The following is a 22,009-nucleotide window of genomic DNA, read 5'->3' as shown; positions in this document are numbered from 1 at the left end:
GGGGGTGTGCGTCAGGGCACAGTAAACCAATCCCTTCAATCTAACGCACAGATCGCACTAATGGGGTGAATGCAGAAGGCGGTGGAAGCACCAAGGAGGAGCATGGAGCTCAGCTGAGAGGTCAGCTGGGAGGAGACGCCCCCAGAGGCTCATGGGCACCTGGAGTGTAGGAATGCAGTTGAGCTGAGGTGAGAGAACAGGAGAGAAGGAATTCTGACAGCTAGGCCAGCCACGCCAGCTTGGGCCCACATGGTCCTCGTTGGAGGATCAGAATTCTCAATTCTGGAAGCTCACATGAGAGTCTTCTCCTGATTTTGCCCCTTGGTTATTTCCTGGTGTTGCTTTTTTTAAACTGTTTCAAATTATCCAAAGGGTAAGTTTGTTTTTCAAAGAACTTCTTATTGTCTTGTGTTAGTTAACAATTATAGGGGAAAGAATTTTCTCCACTAATCTAGAGTTTGATACCTTCAAGGTGTCCCTGCCCAGGCCAGATGCAAGGATGCTTGGACCCAAGTCAAGACTGGGGGCAGCCGGCAGAGGTAAAGAGTGGGGACATTTCTCCATGCAGAAAGGCAATCCTTGACCAACTCACCACACCAATGGAGAAATAGTTGTTCATGATGTTGTATGGGACCTGGTCCCCGTTCTCCACCTCTTCTCTGGGGCTGACTTCCAGATGCCAGCGGTCTAGCATCACCAAGGGGCTCTGCTCGATGTCCTTCAGGATTTTTGTCAAGCTGCCCCCTTCATAACCTGTGGAGCACGGCATGACATTTGTCCCCAGAGCAGAAAGGCTAAGTTGTTGTGTCAGAGAAGAGAACCCTGTAGGCATCTGTGATCAGGAGACCCCCACCCCCACCCCCCTTCCCCACCGCCGAGTGTGTCTGGGGGCCAGAGACACTTAGGTTCCCTGAGCCATGGAGAAGGATAGGACAATAGGGCATTAAGAGAAACTAGGAGATTTGGAAGCCCAAGTAGTTGGGGTATGGGTGGGAGCTGGCCAAAGCTGGGTAGGCTTATGTAGCTGAAACAAACCCTAGAGAATTATTTGGCTGGGTGGGAGAACATGGGACAAGAAAGAGTCCATTCCAGGACTGTCATGTCAGAGATGGACAGTATGACAGAGTTCTAAGATGGTCCCCACTATCCCCGCCCACTCCATTCCTTGGGTATATACCCTGCAAGGCTCCCAGGACTTATAAATAAGATAGCACAGTCACTCCATAATTAGGTATATTATATGGCACAGTTGACTTTAAGCAAGGGAGACTATCTGAGTGGGCCTGACCTAATCAGCTGAGTCCTTAGAAAGGACTGGGCTTCTCCTTAAGAAATAGATTCAAAGCTTGAGAGAGATTTTAGGTGAGGGAGATTCTCTGTTGCTGGCTTTGAAAATGGAGTGATTCATTTGTCAAGGAAAAAGGAAGCCTCAAGGATTTGATCGTGGGCCCAGCTAACAACCAGGAAGGAAGTAGGGACTTCAGTCCTCCAACCACAAAAGACTCAATTCTGCCAACAACCTGAATGAGCTTAGAAGCAAACTCTCTGTTCAGAAACTCCAGAGAAGGGCACAGCCTGTCCAACCCCCTCATTTCAGGCTGTGAGGCCCCGAGCAGAGAACCCAGTCATGCTATCGCAGGCCTTCTGACCAACACGACAGTGAGCTAACAAATGGATGTTTTAAGCCTCTATATTTACGATAATTTTTATGCCGCAATTGAAAAGTGGTATAGAAAGAGAATTGTAAGTCATGAGAGGTTAGTGGGAGAGTCAGTCTTCCCTTTCAGATTACACTCCCACGTTCCTGCTCACCTTCAGGACAACCTTGAAGAGTATTCTCACATTGCTAGTTTGGTGGGCTTCCTAGGGATGCCTCACAAGCTAGCAATGGTAGCAACCATGCAGCTGAGGGCCTTGAGGCTCTCTGGGGGCACAGGGCACTTCTCCCTGCATGAAATTTGTGCTGAGCTATGCTGCCTAGATGTCCGGAGCATGGGACTACCTTCTCCATTCTCCTCTGGAGCAGAGGGCTCTTCCCTAGCCTAGGGCCGGCTCCTGCTTCATCTACTGCCACCAGGCATATACCTATCTTTGAACACTGACCGCTGCCTGGCCTGGCCTTGAATCCTCTCTGAACGGATCAGCCATCTGGAACCCCACCCCAGTTCTGCCTGCCAGACTGCTCTGTCCCTTCCATGTGCTGCCCTGGCCTCCTCTGTCCTCTGGAGCAATCCCAGTGCCATGGGCACTCTTGCCATCTACAGAGTTCTCTGTAGCTCCTGCCCCTTGCCCTGTAAGCTGGTCACCACTCTGAGGTCCCCGACAGGGGGATTTCAAAAGGACAATGGACGTGGGGGTCTACCATGATCTGGATGCCCCTAGTAGCCAGTGATGTAGCTTTTAAGTTTGTATTCTGAGTCCTAAATCAGAAGAATAGCAATAATTTGGAGAGGAGGGAATTTTATTCAGAAAACGCCTAAGCATGCCCCTACTCAAGCGAGTACCGTGGGGGAGATAGATAAGACTACCCTAAAGCTGACTATGTCCTGCCGGGTAGGCGGGCTCTTTGCCAATAGTTTCAGGGAGATAGAAACATACTGAGGCGTAAGCACAAATCTCAGCAGGATGCGGAAGGCAAGGGAATGGCCATGTGGAATGTAATTTTTTTTTAATGTTTTATTGATTTTTAAGAAAGAGATAGAGACAGTGTGAGCAAAGAAGGGTCAGAGAGAGAGGGAGACACAGAATCTGAAGCAGGCTCCAGGCTCTGAGCTGTCGGCACAGAGCCCGACACGGGGCTCGAACCCATGAACCGTGAGATCATGACCTGAGCTGAAGTCAGACGCTTAAGGTTAAACTGAGCCACCCAGGCGCCCCTGGAATGTAATTCTTAAAAGAACTGAGTTGAGCTAGTTGAGCCTAGCTCTGCAGAGCATCACTGGAGGTTATAGTGCTTATCCCCAGGGCAGTGCCACCTGCATGCACACTCACCTCCTCCCCAGCGGAGACAGCGGGCCAGGTCATTTCCTGTTCCAAGAGGCAGGACAGCTACCGGTGGGTGCTTTGCAAAGTTGGCCTTATCTGCAACCCACACAGAGGAAGAGGAAATCATATGCCACTGGATTACAGAAACTTTGGGTTATCTAATCATCCCTGACCTTATGCTTCATAAGATCAGGGATGATTCCATAGCATTCTTTGCTTGAATAGCTCCCATGATGGAGAGCACACTACCTCACAAAGCTGGTTCTTCCATCTGCAGCATGTGAACCACTTCTAAGGATTCTTTCACAATGAGCTGACTGTCTCCCTGTAACTTGCACCTGCATATTCTCATTTCATCCAAATTCTCTCCTTTGGGGTAACAGCATACACCTCAAAAACAGTAGTTCTGTAATCATAACTAATACTTTCTCCATTTATCCCTCAGACCAAGTCTGCGAGGAATTATTATTCTCTTCATAGATGAAGAAGCTGAGGTTCAGAGAGGGAAAGTAAGTCCAGAGACAGGACCGAATCCAGATCTCTGTGATCACAAGCCCAGGCCTGTCCTTGCTTCAAGGGCTAGACAGGTGCATGGTTCGTAGAACAGGTGAGTCTGAGAAATCAGGGAATAGTGGGGGATTCTGGAAAACTGAAGCTGCCTCATCTAAAGTCATTCAGGTTCAAAGTTTAAAAATAATATTGTGTTTGACAAACAAAACCTCAAGGTGTCATTTGGCACCCAGGTACCAGTTTGTCACTTCCACCCACCCCACCCCAGACTTGCAAATACACAACTCCTAGCCTGATCTCCCATGCTGGTTGTGAAGGAGCATCAGAACGAACCATTAGAGAAAACGCAGCAGAACGTGTGTGGTTCAGTCTGGCTGCAGGCCTACAGCAACATGTAGGCCACCCCGAGAAAGCCAGAGCAGGCACGGGCACCCCCTGGGCTCCAGAGGGCGCCACTGACATAAGCTGCAACGTGCTTTGGTGCCTGGGGATGGGAGTCATGCTGATTGAAGAATGAGGGTGGGGGAGGGGCGAAGCAGGAATCAGCAAGTTGGGCTAATGCTAGGGCTGCCCCAGCAAGAGGGGAGTTCGTAGGTCCCCAGGCTGTGTGACTTGTGCCAGAAGTGGCGGAGGAGCTCAGACCAGAATGGGAGCGGAGATCACCACCAGGAGGTGTAAGCTGGGGGACAGAGCAAGGCGATGGATTTCGTCATGTTTCCCAGAACACACGGTCTGCATTTATGCCTCCCTGCCTTTGTACAGGCTGCGCCTTTCACCCAGAAGGCCCTGGTTTCCTTATGTCTGCTCCTTCTGTGGTCCCCGTCTCAACAGGTCAACCATCTTCATGGCGCTGAGGCTAGGAACCCAGATGTCTTCCTAAGTTTCCCCGCCCCCCTCACCCTGCTCAGTTTCCATGTGCTCTTTCCTTAATACATCTCCCCACAGCCTCTTCTAGCTATTCCTATGGCGGCGTCTGGGTTCTCCTGTGTGACTCCTTCCCCCTGGTCTTAAAGCCACTGTCTCTTCTCTGCCTTCCCAGCCTCAGTGCCCCCAGGGGCTCTCCACACCTTCAAGGCAGGCTCTCCCTGAGCTGGAGCCCGAGCAGTGCACTTCCCTGCTCCCTGCTTTCCCTCTGTCACGGCTGCTCTCATCACCCCTAACATGGCACTAGGGCCTGCCTTTCGCTCTAGCCTCCTGCTTGACATGTCAACCATGCTGAAGTATTTCCAGAGCCTTAAGTCGTAAGTATTTCCAGAGAGCCTTAAGCTCTCTGTTGCTTGGGCGCTGCTTCTGGGAGGCCCTCCTTGCTTACCGTTGTCTGGGTCAGGTGCGTCTCTAGAGTGTTTCTTCAGCGCTAGGGATGATCTTACAATTGACTTTTGTAACTGACTACTCATCGTGCGCTGCAACCTTCTTGGGGGATCTACCTCTCATCTACCACAGTATCTCTGCACACATTTACGGAAGGCCTACTATGTGCTGGTGCTGTGTTAGGTGTTATGGCTCTAATAGTGGGTCCAAGTGCCAAGACACAGGCTCTCACGGAGCTTACGATTGAGAGGGAGAGACAGATATTAAAGAGGTATTCATATAAATGAGGCATAGTTTCACATTCATATTGGAAAGGGAAGAAGTGTGATCATATAAGAAGGTGACTGAGGCTGGGTCCTCTGAGGAAGCTACACTTTGGCTGAGATCTGAAGTTGACATTGAGCAAGGAATGGCCAGGAAGCATACCAGACAGGAGGAACCACTTGTGCAAAGGCCCTGTGGTAGAAGGGAGACTGGTATATTCAAGGGTCCAAGAGAGGGACTGGGTGGCTGGAGTCCAGAGGGGAGGAATGGAGATAGGAAGTAAGGCTGGAAGGGTGGGCAGCTGCTAAAGCACCAGGACCTTACAGATCATTTGAAAGGTTTTTGTCTTTATCCTAACAATAATGGGAAGCCACTGATAGGCTTTGCACACATCATGAACCCACTGACATTCAGGCTTTCCACTCTGGTTGTAGAGTATGAACAGATCAATGAGAGGACCAACATAGGGTGGCAGAAGGCGCTAAATAAGTAATTAAATATTCTTGAATGAATGAATGAATGAATGAATAAGCATCATGCAGTTATCCCTTCCACCACTGTTACTTCTCTTCATGTTGCCAACCTGTTACATGACCTTTCTTCTTCCGGTTTTGGGCATATCCTTTCCCCTGTGTTCTCCGCAGATGAACTTTGTAAAATCACCAACGCCTACGTTCTTTCTCCCTTGTGACGGAGACGGAACCACGTGAGCGGCTCCCAGGATTGCGGCCATCCACCCTCCGCTGAGCAACTTTTCCTTCCTCGGCTCCCAGAGGATGCCTCCCTGCTCCCACAAACAATGCCAGAGCCGGAGGTGACAGGAGAGTGTGGGTGGCTGCTTGTGTCCATGGAAACAAGCGCCCGCGGGGCGCAGAAGGTGGCAGGTGTGCGGGTGTGGTCCCACCCCTTCCTGGTGGTCTGCTTACGACCCCAGGAGGCACAGCCTTCCCGGGCCCGGTCAGGGTCTGCCCACGCCCATCCCCGACTCCTCTCTTCCTCTCATCCTGTGAACCGCATCTTCAAAAGACATCCGAAAGCCGACTACCCCTCACCACTTCCTGTGTGTCTCCTGCTGTCCAAGCCTTGGTCACCTCTCACACGGGTTGCTGCAGGTACCTCCTGGCTGGTCTCCCTGCTTCTATTCTACCCTCTTCTCAGGACCTGTTGTGTCCTTCCTTTGCTCGAAACCACCCAGCATCTTGGGACGTTTCTGGTATGAAAGCCATATTCTATTTACTGCCCTACATGTCCTAGTGACCTGGCCCTGCGTTCGCTCCGCTACATCCTCTGCCACTCTTCCCTCACATGCTCCCTGCCAAGCACACTCTGCGGTCCTGCAGCCTTCAGCAGCCTGGCTTTGCTTCTACCTCAGGGCCTTTGTATTTGCTGTTCCTCCTGTAGGGACTGCTCTTTCCTCAGGTATCTGCATGGTTCACCTCTCCTCCAGGTTTCCATGCAAACGTCATCTGCAGTGTGACGTCTTCCTGAAACACTCAGTCTTAGATTGTAGACCCAACCCTACCCCTCGCTGAGCTCCTTGCCCCTTCCCTGCTGTATTTTTATCACCTTTTGCATGCTGTATATTTTCCTTGTTTTTGTTTATTTGTTTGTTCGCTTATTGCCCGTCTCCTCCCTCTAGAAAGGAAGCTCCGCAAGGGTGGGGTTTCCATCTCTTTGTTCACTGCTGCCATCTCCAGTGCCTGGAGCAGAGCATGGTACGTGGAGGTGCACAGGCAGTATTTGTGGAAGGAATGACAGACAATTCCAGAGTTAGTCCCCAGCATTTACAGAGGAGGAGACATCCAAGGGCCCACCGATCCAGGCAGAGCTGGACTGAAACCCAGGCCTCCTGATTCCCAGTCTGGGCTCTCCCCACTGCCATTCTAATCTAACCATATTGGACACAGCCCAGCATGACTTTTCCTTGCTTGTACCGATCTGCACCTTCTAGACATGCTTTCCGGACTCAGGTTCCAGGTGCTCAGCCCAAGGTGAGCCCAGGCCACGCACCTATGCTTAATTCTTTATCCACTACCCTGGGTCTGCCTGAAGACCTATTCCCGCCCTCCCTCTTCCCCCACGAGCTTCCCAATCTGGCCTGTCCTACCTCCGCCCAAACCCCAGCCATGTTTATGAGGCAAGGCCTGAAACTAAACAGTTACATCTGTACCTGTCCTTCCATTTCTTTCTTCCACCCAAGGTAGATACAATGGCCAAGCACTGTAGTCAAGCAATGGTCCAGGAGTGGAAACAAGGATGAATAAGATGTGGCTCCATTTCTCTTTCCTGTTTATTGCCTTCCTCTGACTTTAAATAAACTCGAAAGCCCCTCCCAGCCCCATTCTTACCGATGCAATCCAGAATCCAGCCAACGGTCCCATCTCCGCCACAGGCTAAAACACGGAAGTCTGGAGTATCACGGAAAAAGTTCAGTCTGGGAAGTAAAAGGCCAAAACAGTCTCAGTTACTAGGCTGTGGCGGACATTTTGACACTGCTTGAGTCAGGGTCTCTCCGATTCCCTGGGAGTATGTTATAGCCTTGATTCCTTTCGAGGTTGAAAGGGTCACTTAGTGTTCTAAAACCAGAACTTACAGAGGAAGTAGTACTACTGAGTACAGAGAAGAACGCTGGGGAGCCATCCTTGTATTTGTGCAGAGGCGGCCATAGTTTGCTTATTTGGGGCACCAATACAGCTGACCCCCAACGTGTGGACTCCTCTCTGGCTCTCCTGCATGTTCTGGCCTCACAAACAGTCCTCTAAGTCAGATGCAGTGAACTAGTGGATCCTCATCCCAGTGTCCTGAGGGTCCAGAACCGAGGGGAGCAAGCACCCACTTCTCTCGGAGGCCTTTACTTTTTAGAGTAGGGCTCTTTTTTTTTAATGTTAATTTACTTTTGAGAGAGGGAGACAGAGAAAGCACAAGGGAGGGGCAGAGAGAAGGAGACAGAAGATCCAAAGTGGGCCCTGTGCTGTCAGCAGAGCCCAATATGGGGCTCAAACTCATAAACCACGAGATCTTGACCTGAGCNGATTGTCTATAGATAGAAACCAGAGTGCCATGAACTTGGAGGCGAAAGTGTTAAATTCTTACCTTCCGTAAGTTCTGAGACTTAGCCTCTCCTTCAATTATGGAAGTGGGCAACAAATCACAGAGGTATTAACACTACCTGTGACTTTGTTAGAGGTCAAAATCACAGGTATTTTAATGTTTTATCACAGTTGTGGCAGGCCTCCTACTACCAGTTATGCACATCACAGCTTTTATTTAATAATAGTTATTGGACTTGTCTCTGGACCTTGCCAAAAATGTGTTAGTAAATCACATATATCCCCATATCACAAGTCTGTGTTTTTATATTTTGATGACTGTCTTTTCAGTATCGTTAGAGTTTGCCTGGTATTCCTCTATATTTCATTTTATGCACTAGCAAGTATTCTGAGAAGAGGTCCATTGGCTTCATCAAACTGCCAAATGGGTTTCTGGCACAAAAAGGCAAAAAACTTTTGCTTTAGAATAAATGTGACCTGTGAACACACCGGGGTGGGACTCGGGAACTGAAGCTTAGAGGTTCCTTTTGCCCAGCCTGGCGGTCGGAGAAGACCCTGGGGCTTTCTGAGTCGCTGATGCATCTGTGGGCAAATCAGTACTTCCTCCCTCTCCATCTCTTCCAGAACTCTGCTCTCTGTTAGGAAGTGAATTCTGAACGGAGGCTCCTTTCAGTTAGACAGACTGACCCCGCAAAGACACTCAGGGCCCAGCAGCCCTGGGAGTAGCCACCAGGCTTGTCATGTGGGGCAAAAACAATTTAGGATGGATGAGGTGAAGCTCCAGTACTGCATTCAAGCATCATGATGCCCTAAAAGAGAGGGGGCTGGTATAGGAGCTCGCAGGCTGCCATTCAGTCACAGGTCAGTAACTGCCATCATGGTGACTATGACAGCACCCGTAGCAGCATAGATGGGCTCTGAATTGCAATTAGTTTTGCAGGTAGGTCATGGTAGAGGTGCTGCACTTGCATTCATGCTTCTTTCCCCCTTTTAACTGGGTCTTGCCCCATCACAGCCATATAAATAATAGCTTTGTGGCAAACAACTGAAGACAGGGACACAGTCCCTTTTTATAGTCCTTCCTGCAGCCCCCTCCCCACCCCCACCTGCTGAGGGTCTTGTGGAAACTGTGGAAATGCAGGTTAAATGGAGGCTGGGCAAAGCAGCTGTCTTCTGGGAAGCCCAGCCTGGCGTACAGATCTGAGCACCTGGCATGGAGACAGGCTCGGGCTGGCCAGCAGATGTCTCTAGCGCACCAGCTCAGTCTGGTAAGAAGCCCAGTCTGGGTGCCTTCCAGCCCCAGGCCGGAGGGGCCTCAGATTCCAGGGACCGCAGCCATCACATCGGTGCTGACACCGGGCCCAGCTCCTCCCACCAGAGCTGCACTCTGCTGCCTCTGACCACTCTCCCGCTCCGCTGGGCAGTGAAACAGCCAACGGGCACATTGCGGGAGAAGGGCCAGGGGCAGCTTAACAACCTCTAAACTGGATAATCCTGGAAAAAAAGTGACTTCACTGAATAACCAATTGCCCCGATCCTAAAGGGCTCCCCAACAGAACTCGCAGCAGCACTCTGAGTCAGCAGTATGGATCTGTGAGCCGCTGACAGTGACAGGAAAACTCTCTCCCCTCCCTGATGACTACTCAGTATGAAGACATCAGCTAAAACAGCCTTGCAGATAAGTTAATGTAAAAAACAGCCTTGCAGATAAGTTAATATAATTTACCAGCCCGCTCTTCCTGTCAATCAAATGAATGGTGTATGTGCTTTTTCCCTTTTACAGAAACAACTTTTTCCGGGGAGGGGTAAAGGAGGCTACTTCTCAGACTTAGCCATAAGGGGTGTTGATGAGTATCCCCAGGAGCAAATAAGAGTAGAGGGGAGGAAAAGAAGATGAAAAGAGTAAAATGGCAGGAAGGGTAAGTCCACAGATGAAAGAGACATGAAGGGTGACCAAAGACAGGTATCTTCTTCAGAAATGAAGGGTGGAGGAGGAGAGATAAAAAGGATCATTTCTCCATACCCTGGAGTAGGCCCCCCATTGTCCAGGTTGAAAACTTGTTTGGGGTTGAGCAGATAGTGGAATTTCCGAAGAATTCTATGGGGAAAAAAAAAAGAAAGAGAGAGACAGAGAAGGAGAATGTCATTGTGAGAAGGCACGGTAGGGCAAACACCTCTGGGGTCCACTCGTAGTGGGAATCTGGGTCCACTGAAACCCAAGAAGGGAGAAGACTGCACACAGGCCATGCAGACCCTGAAGCCCCAGGTCCAGCTGGCATCATCCGCACCCTTGCACCCTGGCTCAAGGCCTCCCCACCATCCAAGATTGTAGCACTCAACCCAGGACCATCCCCCTCTTGCTGAAAATAAAGCTTCTATTCTTAAAGCTTTATTCTCCCAAATGTTCTGTATGTTCTAGGTAGTGTGATTCTGCTCTTTGTGGACTATACAGAGGTATCGAGGAACCCTCTATGGAAAGCCCCCAAAATCCTGGGATCAGAAGGAAATGCAGGAGGTGGGGCTGAGCAAGGAAAGGCTAAGGGGCCGGAGGCAGCGACCACCTCTAGGCTGGGTGTCGAAGCTCCAGCGAATCAGGTCAGTTCAGCAGGTGCTTTGTCCCTTGGACTAGGTAGGGGTTCTTGCAGTTCTTGCTTCAACCCTATTTATTATTTTGTAAACCCAGATTCCAGATCACTGCATTGTCTGTCCATCACCCTGAGCTGAACAGGACAGGGAGGCAGAGCTCCTTCGCCCCTTTCCCTTCTCTCCTCTTACTCCCTTAGTGCTTCCAGGAGACTGGGCATTTCCTTCACTGAGGAGGTAGTGCCCTGCTTTCTCAGGAGATGGACAGGCCAGGAGGTCCCAATCAAAGGAGTCCTGCCACACCTCTTAAATCAAGAAAGGACCTGGGAGGCTGGGAAGGAAACCGGCGTCTCAGAACTTGGTCCGACCCTGGGAGCCATGATAATGGCTCATGTGATGGGCCCTAGGCTAAGCATATGTCTACTTTAATCCTCACAATGCAGCTATGACAGGAGAAATTATTATTATCTCCATTCATAGGGGAGGGAATCAAGGCACGGGGATGTTAAGCAGTCAGTTGAACCAGGCCATAAAGTGCTAAGTGGTAGGGATGGGACTGACCCCCAGATCTGCCTGTCTCTGCAGTCCACCCTGTTGAGGGAAGAAAAAGCCTGAGTGAGGTTGCCTCAGCCGCTCCATTTTGAAAAAGAAGAGAACATACCTTTCTCCTTGTCTCCCTCCACTCTTGGGGTTCACCAAGACCAGCAGTGGGTGGGTACCCGGGGTGGGGATGATCTTATACTTAAAAGGTAAAAGAAAAAGAAATTAGCTCTTTTTCAGCCAGTAGGATGGAAGAGACAAAAGTTGACGCTAAGAGGGCTTCCGGGAAAGGTGGATGGGACACACTTCCAGCATGGAAGAGAGGTAGCTAGAAGGTACGTCTTTGTCCACTGGCTGAGTTTTCTGAGGGGTTAAGCAGCTAAGTGTCTTCAGCTTCAGTAGCCTTTAGTAGTGTTAATGGTGACAAGAGTTTGAGGCTGGGATCAGAGATGCGGCAATGGCACTGTAACTGCACGATGATATGGTATTGTGGCTATAAACACAAGATTATATATTTTTTTAATTTATTTTTTTAAGTAGGCTCTATGCCTACTGTGGGGCTTGAAATCACAACCCTGAGATCAAGAGTCCCACACTTCACCGACTGAGCCAGCCAGGTGCTCTTATAAGCACCAGATTATATTTTGTGAGGGATACAATGGAATATAATTTTAGAAGTTATGGTCCTCTGGTCATATGCATCAATCAAATAACAATCATGAAGTTAACCATCACTTCCACCAGCACCTTCCAAATCCACCTTTCCAGCCCCAGTTTTGCTCTTGAGCCCTGGTTCCACATTTCCTACTGTCCAATGGGTACCTGAGCCAGATGTCTCACATTCAATCACTGCAAACTCATAAGCCCGAACCCGACCTGTCTTCCTTCCCCACAGACCTGGTCCTCTCTCCTGGCTCAGTTTCTCTTAAACGTACTATTATCCTTCATCTAGTCTTCTAGGGAAGGTCCTGTCCTGCCAATTATTTCCCTGGATGTCTCTTTACCTCTGGCAGCTGCCATGGTACCCACCCAGCTTGGGCTTTTCCCACCTCAGGTAAGTCCCGTACTCAGTTTCTTCCTGGGACATCAGTCATGACACTGTTGCTCAGAAACTTTTAATGACACCTTGTTGCCCAGAGGATGCAATTCAAATCTCCTAACCCAGGATCCAAGACATTTCAGCATAGCCCCAATCGACTGTTGCCCCCTAATTGCTACAGCTCTCAGCTGCATCCCATCCAAGTCTGGCTCTTACCCTCGAGTAAGTGTGTCTCCTGACTTCCCACCCTGTGGGGCTGATCCCTCTGGTTTCTTCTCCTCCTTGGTGCCCCGAAGAGCCACTTCCTTTTTAAAGAGAACTTTTCATTCTGGGAGTCCAATTCAAGAGCTACTTACAATGTAAAGCTTTCCTCAATCATTGCAACTGAAATCATTGCACTTGAAGTATGTAATACCATCTGAGCTTCTTTTGTTGCCCATTCACATGGGTTTTGTTTTATGTTTTCTTAGGTAAATGTCTCAAAATATCAACTAGATTTGAATGTCTCAGGAGCAGGGCAGGTGTGTGTATAACCCTCCCAACCAAGCTCCTCATGACACCAGATATGGGAATGAGCACTTAATAAATACTTGTGGATTCAGCTGAAGGACAGATTGGTACAAAGATATAGCTATATTCCGTATTCAATGTGTGATGCCTACTTTTCCAGATCTCAAGCTAAAATTTCAGCAAGCACAGCACCATGTTGTTTCAAATGGACAGCAGCATTCTTTAGAGTTTTTAAGATTCATATCATCTTCCCATGGTGACGACTGTGTGACACCCAGAAGCACCTTGGAGCCTGAGGAGTAATTCTTTACCTCCAGGGATGATATTCAAAATACTTAACAACCCATACAGCATGGGCACTCCCAATCAAAGCAGATGCAGGATAACGAGATAGATGCCAGCTGTAAACAACTGGTCTACATGCATTGTGTGTGTGTGTGTGTGTGTGTGTGCGCGTACTCCATCTGCCTTTCTTTTTTTTTTTTTTCCCATCTGCCTTTCTAAGCATCTACAGCTCTTCCACATTATTAAGGTTTCTCCATCATTATTGCTTATGTTTTAATTTTCAAGACACACGAATCTGCATGTTCTCATTTAATCGTAAAGCATCTCTGGGAGGTGGGCAGTGCAGGGATTGCTATGCCCCTCCCTTTTCAAGTATAAAGAAGAACTTCTGGATCTGGTTAACTTTGTTTTGGCAGATCACATTCTAGAGACAGCTCGACAGTCTTGGAAAACCCATTATATATTTTTTAGTCCACACTGTTGTTAGTATTTCGGTGGGCATATTGAAGTTTTATATAACTTGTTCCTAAAAGGGTGATACAATTTATTTTATCAGCAATGGGATCAACCAGCGTCCCCTTTTCACCACTTGCCAATGGTGTGGTGGTCAAAGATAATTTCCAGAAGCTAGAAATAAAGTGTCCTCCTGTGTGATGTAATCCATCAGATGAGAAAGCAAATGTTGAGATCTATTTCTCTAGAACACAAACCCTNGTTACAAGTTCACCCTTAGCTGACACGCTGCCATCAGACTTCCCACCTTGCCTGTCCTGTGACGAGAGGAAAGACAAACATATTTTGAAGGAAAAAAAACGCAAATATTAAAAGTGATCATGAGAAAAAAATAGTTAATATAGAGAATACAGAACCAGTATAGAGTAGGGAAGAGTTTTCCAAAATGGTGCTTTGGATCTAAAAAAAAAGAGAAATGCTTCTCTATGGGTTTCTCTCAGACTCCCCAGGCCTCTATCATCGTTTGCTCTGACTTTGACTTCAAAACACTGGAACAGACCTACGAAGAAGAAATGCTGAAATTGGCAGAAATTTACTTTGTTGATTTAGAAGCTTGAGCTCTGGGAAGCAAGGTCTTAGATCTGGCTTCTCTGCTCAGCACTATCTAACTGATGTGATACTGAGTAAGCCACTTTTCTTAGTTTTGTTTGTCCGGTTTTGTTTGTTTTCTTCAATGCTTAGTATTTATTTTATGGAGGTTTATTTTGCACAATATAGTAAAATGTTCAAATCTAAATCTCTGTCTTGATGAACTTCTGCATACATCTATGCCCTTATAACTACTGTCTCTTCAGGCATCACTCCTGCCTTTTAAATTTCATAAATGAAAACCTAGGGAGCATCTCTTTTTGAGTCTAGCTTCTTTTGTTCAGCATTGTATCTTTGAGATTATCCACATTTTTGCGGCTCAGCATAGCCTCTTTCTCGCTGCAATGCAGTATTCCTTTGCACTGATATGCCTCAAACCCCTCTGTCAGCATTTAGCTAGGTTCTAGTTATTGACTGTTATGAACAAAACCAATATGAACATTCTTGTGCAGATCTTTGGTGGAATAAATGCTCAGCTTCCTTCCTTCTTCCTCCCTCCCTTTCTTCCTTTCTTTGAGCAAGTGGTACAATTGAGTGGAAGAGGGGCAGGAGAGGAAGAGAGAGAATCCTAGGCAGGTCCCACAACCAGCACCGAGCCCGATGAGGGGCTTGATCTCATGACCATGAGATCTGGCCAAAATCAAGAGTCAGACGCTTAACCGACTGAGCTACCCAGGTGCCCCTAAATGCATGTATTTCTCCAGCAGATATATAGGAGGATGTGTTGGGTCACAGAGTGTTTCCAACCTAGTAGATGCTGCCAACTGGTTTTCCAAAGCGATGTTTTTCCTTCAGGCTTTTAATGAAAAAGGAGTAGCTAGTCAAGTCAAGGATGAAATGTGAGGGATCACTGAGACTCAGCAACTCTTGAAGACAGAAGGGGACAGTTAAGGTGTTTGGTGTTTGGTTTGGAAAGAGGAGCCTTCAACACAAGAGGCAGAAAGGTTCAGATAGAGATAAATGGACTTGAATTCTCCTGCTTTCATCTCCAAACAGGGTTGGGCCCCCAAGTAGGAATTCTCAAGGCAGAGGAATTTCCATGCTTAGACATAAGAGACAGGCTGACAGGGATAGGGCAGGGGCGGGGGGCTGGGTGGCCAGGAGGCCTAGCCATGTGTAGGTGGTGGCAGAAATTCCTGCAACTGTGTTCTCTGCTGGCAAGGTGCTTAGAATGCATGTGTTTCCCTTGATGGGCAATTTTGGAGCATCTAGGTGGCCAGCAGTTGCTTGGGACCCATCAAAGGAGTTTTCTCTCACAATCTGATGAGGGTGGCACTGACCTTTCAAACTTGTAGCGAAAACACATACCCTAGGAGGTGTGAGGAAGCCCTCGGAGGGATGCGACCCATCCGAACTCTGCCTACAAGTGAAATGTGGAGCCCAGAGAAACCTGGCGGGGCAGCAACACTTACCCGGGTGACAGGGCATATTGAAGTGGGCAGCAAAATATGGTCTCTCAGTTCCCCACCGTCACACAACGTTGATAATTCACATTTGCGGTGAAACTAGAGGGGGACAATGAAGGTGAGAGTGAATGAAAGTGACCAAGGAAGTGTCAAGGGTGAGGGTTCAGAGGTTTGCTGAGGAGGCAGTTATGTAATACTCCCCCACATCCTTATGCACTGCCGGCTTTGGCAGTATAGCTCTGTGGGGTGTGTGTGTGTGTGTGTGTGTGTGTGTGTGTGTGTAGTGTGTGTGTGTGTGTGTGTGTAGTGTGGTGTGGCCATTGGCGCCAAGCTGGCTACAGGCAGAGAAAGACCAAGTGCTGTCCATGACTGCTGAAGTGAAATGGTCATGGGCAGGCCTGTGACCCTTCAGCAGGGCACCCCTGTGTGGATTTCGGAACCCCCCTTGCATATTTGCTCCCTAGGCCCTGAGACTCTGGAAGGCAGGAGATCTTAATGAACAAACTTGCAGGAGGCGGGAAGTAAAACTCAAGATTCAACCTGTGTATTTTAACGGATCCGCGGTCTGATGGAGGCACATCCTTTTTGAGGCTGATACCTGGTCAAGGGGACAAGACATGGCACAAGCTTTGCTTTGGCTGGCAGGTTGGGCCACTTCACATGTCCGGAAGTTTGCAGATAATTGTGACTGGCAGAAGCAGATGCAGGACCGTGGCCCGGCAGTGAGGCCGCTGTAAGGAGTGTGCCTTCCTCTGACGTCTTGAGGAGCAGAGGCTCTGCTGACTAATTCCACCCCTACTCTGTGCCCCCAGCCCCAGATGACACCCAGAAGAACATGTTAATGGCCTGGCTTGCTGCTCACAGCTGCCTGCTTCTTCCTAAGCAGCCATCTCCCCTGGTTCTGGGGCTGGCCTCTCTCTGGGAAGCTTGGTGATTCACTGGAGGCACTCTTAGAACACTGAACTGGGCTCCCCCCAGTCTTGCTCCCCTAGTCTGCTCATGCTCTCCGGCAGCACGTCCACTGCTCCCTGGCCACGGCTTGAGCAAAAACACACTGAAAAGAAACAGGGCCACCCTGCGCGCCAACCCACCGTCATCCGGCACCACACGCAGTGCCGCGCGGTGACGCTCTGGTAGCACTTGATACTTTTGTGGCACCGGTCACACTTGACAGAAGAGTTCCCTTCCACCCACGCGTGCTGCATCACCTGCAGGAGGGAAGGGAAGGATACCAGGGAAGGCTGCAGAGCCACATCCCCCTGCCAGGAGCCTGCGGAGAAGGGTCTGGAAGGAGTGGGGGGGAGGGGCAGAGGGGTTGCTTTCCCTTCAGTGGATGCGCTTAGTGGATATGGGGCTGCTCTGCCGCGCTGCACTGACTTGGTCCCTTCCTGCCTAACCACCATCATCCTAATCAAAGTAGACAAAACGCATTTGGCCCGCACTTTGAACAGCTCATTTGCCCGGGCTGAGCAGCATCTTGTCTGGCAGCCCTTCTGTCTGTCTTGCAGAACTCCCGGAAGTGAGGTGCTTGTGTGCGCCCTCTTCTGGAAGGCAACGTGACGCAGGGAAGCCTGCAAGGGCTTGGGCTGCGGACAAAACTGGTTGGAGTCACTGATCTTCCACTTTGCAGCCAGGTGACCTTGGACCAGTTCCTGAACCTCTCTGAGTCTCAGGACCCTCATCTATAGAATTTGGCGTGATAAGCCCCACCTCTAGGTTTGCTAGAAGGATTTAAAAAGATAGCACACTTTTGGCCCTTTGGAGGTGTCCACTGAAGGATAAAACTCCCTTCCCCTCCAGTCCTCTATAGGCCAGTGGCTCTCAGCTCATTAGAACCACCTGGGAGCTTCCAGAAGCCCTACTAACCTGCCCTCACTCCAGATCAAATCAATCAGAGTCTCTGGAGACAGGACTCATCAGTAGTTTATTTTAAAGCACCCTGAACGATTATAAATAATGTGCAGCTAAGGTTGAGAAGCACTCTAGAAGAACGTTAGAGAGAAAGTCCAAAGAAATTAGTGTGGTTCAGCAGCCCGTGGCTTGAACATCTGTCTCCTGGATAGCTGGCTGTACCTGCACACTGACCGGGAAACGCCACCAGAACAACACAGGGACGCGGGAACCAGGTGGGGAGAGTAGGTGGTTGTGTGTATATGTGAGTGGAGCCAGAGTGACCTCCTGATTCTGGGAGCCAACGCCCTCAGTTATCTCTGTCCAGGATTTCTACAGAGCTTCTCAAAACTGTCCCCTAGGGCACCCCAAACAGCAGAATGAAGAGGCTGTGGACTCTGGAAGAAGGTGAGGGCACAGCCTGAAGTGCCAACTACAAACAACAATATTAAAAACACATGGAGTATCTGCATGATACCATCCATATTTGTACTAAACAGAAGTTTTAAATTATTCATCAATTAAGTTACTACCTCCACAGTTGGTAAAACTGTGGCTCTAGAAGCTGTGTCATGTTTATTTTACAGCCTCTCACCTGCTCTGTGTACCCCTGCAGGTATAAAGAACCCAGTTTGCTAATCAATTTGTCATCTATCTGGTCACGTTGATTTGCTCTGAAAGTCCTATGATCTCCATTTTGAGGAGAAAAATATGAAGCTTCTTAGGGGTTAAGGGACTGGCCCTAGATTCCAAGGCTGTTAAGTGGTCAATAAGGACTCATGGCCAGGTCTCCTGACTCTAAGTCCACGGCTGTGTCCCACCACGATGCTGCCTTCTCCATCCCCTCCTGGGATCAGAAGAGATGGCAACCTGGGTTGCCCTGGAGACTCAGGAGGTTGTGAATGTGCCCTACTGGCCCGTCAGGGGCCTCTCTCTGTTGCGTATGTGGCAAGTGGCCAGAGCTTAGGCTTAAGGTGCGAGCCCAGGTGGTACACAGTGTGTCCCAGTGAAAGGTATGGACATGAAAAGGGCATGGTGTATGGAGTAGACAAGAGACCATGCAGTGTCTCATGGGGCATGCATGTGTGTCCTGGAGGTGCCCTTCTCTCTCAGGAGTCCCTTTGCAGAGGGCTGGATGCCACTCCCTGCTGCTAATCATCTCCTGACTCAGGTTCAATGGTCTCTTCCCTCTGCGGGAACTCAGAGTGCCCTTCCCCTGCTAATATTAAGGAGAGTGTATCTTTACACTCTGAATGGCATCATCCAATGGCCAAGTTCAAGACCAGGAAGCCACTCTTGATCTCTTCCTCTCGCTCTCATCCCCTACATCCCCATCACCAAGTCCTGGTGGTCGTACCTCCAAATTATGGGTCAAACTCTCCCTTCATCTCCTCTACCTTATCCAGGAAGACAGTCAAAATACACAGTAACCAGCATGACCAGGGGATACTCAGTAGAGACATGGCCACCATGGTGCGACTGCAAATGTATTGAGGGTAGCGAGTGCACAGTGCCCCTCAGCCCCTGTCAGGCCCTCAGTGAGGCACTGCCTCTTGCCTGAACAGTTTTTGCCTCCTCTGATGTCTCTCTTGCACCATGGTCAGAGCAGTTAGCCGAATTCACAACCCCCATCATTTCTTCATGTGCTTAAACTCTTCAGTGGCCCTTGCACTGTGTAAGAGACCCCTTTCTGACTCCCAGGCTGGACCTAGCTCTTTCAGAGCCTATTCCCATCACCTCCCTACAGGCATCCCCTGTCCCAGGCACATCAAACTGACTACAGGGTCTAGAATATGCCATGTCTCCATGCCTTGCACTTGAAGATTCTTCTGCCTACGGTGCCTTGTCCTCCTTGATGCCTTGTGAAGTGCTCCTGATGTGGGCTCAAGACACAACTCAAATTCACTTCCTTGAAACTCCCCTGGCCTCCTCCCTGGTGCCTCCATTGGGCATCCCACATAGACCTACCATTATCATACCTCTCACTTCTTTGTACTTTGCTTACATGTCTGTCTCTCACCCACTATACTCCATAGTTCTGGAACAGGCTGGGGACCTTCTTGTAACCTGTATACCCCCTAGTACAGTGTGTGGCACATGGTGGGCACCATGGAGATGCTGATGGATTGATGGATGAACGGGATGATTTAAGGGTGGTCCTTGAGGCAGAGACGGGACTTGATAAAGCTTCCTGCTCAGGAATCTGTGATGATGGACGTGTTGCCCAGGATGCAGCATGCAGTAAAACAACAGGTATCACTAACCTCACCACCCCTTTTGGCTTTTGAGTATGTTTTGACACATCCAGGAATGTTTTTGGATACACAGCGTTCATGGACAGTATATTTACAATCTGGAAAAAAAAAAAAAAAAAGGAAAGTGCTTGTGAATGGCCACCTAGGGAGGTCCAGCCATCTGCCCACCTCCACTTCAGGCCAGGCCCATGCCTCCCTCTCGGTGGCCAGTTAGAGGCAGGGAACATATGGAACTGGCCTTCCTAATGGAAATCTGGAACTATCTCCAGTTGCCTATTGAGAAGAGAGTCCACAGTTCTCCCCCAGACAGGTTTCTGTACCCTGTGCCCCAACATGCTGGCTTCCACTGCAGAGAGTGAACACAGCAAGAAGACATTCCCAGAAAGGCCCTTTCCGCTAAGGAGAGTGTGAGGAGTCCCCCTCCTCTGTATGCCAATGCCATGTATGTCGGGGGTGCTGGAGAGGAAGGAGAAAGGCTGGGGTGTTCTGACTTTGGAGACTTGGAGTTAAGCAAGCCTGGGCCTGAACTCTGGCTCTGCCATTGGTAACCACACACATAATCTTGGGTAACTTTCTTCACGTCTCTGAAACTTGGGGTTTTGGGGACAAAACTGCCTCTTTCTCTTTGCAAGGCTTTTACAGCATTAAATGAGATAAGGTGTGTAAAGCACTAGATGTCTGGGTCAGAATAGCTATTCCACACATTATTATTGTGGTTGTTACCACTCTTTACTCCTATGCCAACAGTAGAGGTCCACAGGCTTCAAACCCACCAGGAATGAGACGGGGTTCTTCTAGAAGATAGTGTCAGAGCTGGAGGGCCTGGTGGCCTTCACTAGCCCACTGATGCTGCCTCTTGGTCGACATAGGGCCCTGCTCTGCTAAGGCGACTTCTGTGGCTGGGTCACTTGCTGCCTAGCTCGTGTGTGCATGCTTAGATGAAACAGTTCAGTGGCCTGAACAGCACTCAAACAACAGCTCACCAGACTCTCGTGGGTCCAGGAGGAGTGTGTGCTGCCGGTATGGTAAGGTGGCTGGCAGGACTCTGCAGCCACAGGCCCCAGCCCCTGTAAAGCCACTGTAGCCTCTTTGCCTCTCCACCTGCTCCCCTGCTCCCTGTCCCCCCCTCCTTCTTACATCACCCCTTTTCCTCCTTCCCCTCCATCTTTCTCACTTCTTCTTTCCAGTCCCCTCCCCTCTTTTTTCACCTTTGTTTTTTTCTGCCTCTCCTGTCTGACTTTACTAAATGGATTATAAAGACAAACAAAAGGAGACTCTTAAGTTCCATGCATTAACACAATCCCGTTTTATATTGCTTATTAATGACCACCCCTAGCTTCAGCAAAATAAACATTCACTAGCAAAACCCAACTAAAATTACTATGAGATGTTTTGAAATTCTGTGTGAACGTTGATCATTTATTCTAGGGCTCAGTGGCCCATGACAGGAGTCTACTAACACGACAATATTTGTTCATTCGACTTGGGTAGAACTGAAATAGGACACAGAGCTCTTGCTTGATTTCCTGCTGTTGGACAATATAGGTGGTCCCTCAAGCCAGGAAGCAAAGCACCTAGACCCTCCCTGGAATGGCTCGAGTATGTGCAGAGCAAGACACTTCCTGGGGAAAGGGGTTTGAAGGAAGCTGACTCACAAACACAGCACAGGCCTTGCTTCCGAACGCCCATCAGCATGATGTGGCAGAAGTTGCAGTAGGTGGGTTTCTTGAAGTGCTTCATGGTCCAGGCGTGCCTCCCGTCCCCCTTGGAGCCCTGCAGGGACATGAGGAATGAGATGCAGAGCGGGCAGCCCCACACTAGCAGAAGCCAGGGAGCGGCTCGCGTCGGTTTCTCTTTTTTCTAAAAAGACTCTTCTCCTATATGGGACACAAGCTATTCACTTGTTTAACTGTTTTAGGGGCTCTTTTCAAAAGAAGCACAAATCAAAACAAAGTCTTTGTTCTGAAAATTAGCAAATATTACAAATTAGGAATGTCTGAATAGGAGTGTATGTATGGGGGATAAAATAAGACCTCTCCTGCATGGCTAGCAGAAGTGTTAAGTCAGAACGGACTTTTTAATCCGTCTTCTATCTCTCTCTACATATGCATCCATGCATCCATCCATCAACATCCTTTAAATGTTTGTAACTTTTGACTTAAAAATTCCCCTTCTTGGATTTCATCCTAAAGAAATAATTTTTGAAAGTCAGATGAACATTTTTGTGCTCTGCCAGATGTTTAATCCAGCATTATTCAAAATTGGGGGCACTTGCATAGC

At 49.0% G+C, this 22,009-nt stretch overlaps 1 protein-coding gene across 3 annotated transcripts in view; it reads right to left on the bottom strand.

Annotated features, from left to right (window-relative positions):
* Positions 1-22,009, bottom strand: part of DGKG (diacylglycerol kinase gamma) — a 160,401-nt gene that overhangs the window by 94,996 nt on the left and 43,396 nt on the right. Inside the window, exons 9-18 of one of the 3 annotated variants that reach the window (XM_077754424.1) lie at positions 21,385-21,502; positions 19,739-19,827; positions 16,676-16,792; positions 15,591-15,683; positions 13,788-13,847; positions 11,365-11,444; positions 10,144-10,218; positions 7,419-7,504; positions 2,992-3,081; positions 593-753 (exon numbers count right to left, since the gene is read on the bottom strand). In XM_077754424.1, the coding sequence (XP_077610550.1) occupies positions 593-753; positions 2,992-3,081; positions 7,419-7,504; positions 10,144-10,218; positions 11,365-11,444; positions 13,788-13,847; positions 15,591-15,683; positions 16,676-16,792; positions 19,739-19,827; positions 21,385-21,502 (969 nt within the window). The remainder of the gene's footprint in view (positions 1-592; positions 754-2,991; positions 3,082-7,418; positions 7,505-10,143; positions 10,219-11,364; positions 11,445-13,787; positions 13,848-15,590; positions 15,684-16,675; positions 16,793-19,738; positions 19,828-21,384; positions 21,503-22,009) is intronic. The other 2 variants (XM_077754425.1, XM_077754426.1) reach the window with 2 other exon arrangements.

This window comes from Crocuta crocuta, unplaced genomic scaffold (genome assembly GCF_008692635.1).
Source record: "Crocuta crocuta isolate KB4526 unplaced genomic scaffold, BGI_CrCroc_1.0 scaffold70, whole genome shotgun sequence".
Lineage (NCBI taxonomy): Eukaryota > Metazoa > Chordata > Mammalia > Carnivora > Hyaenidae > Crocuta > Crocuta crocuta.
Note: the sequence above shows the minus strand (reverse complement) of the source record. Positions and strands in the feature narration are given on the sequence as shown.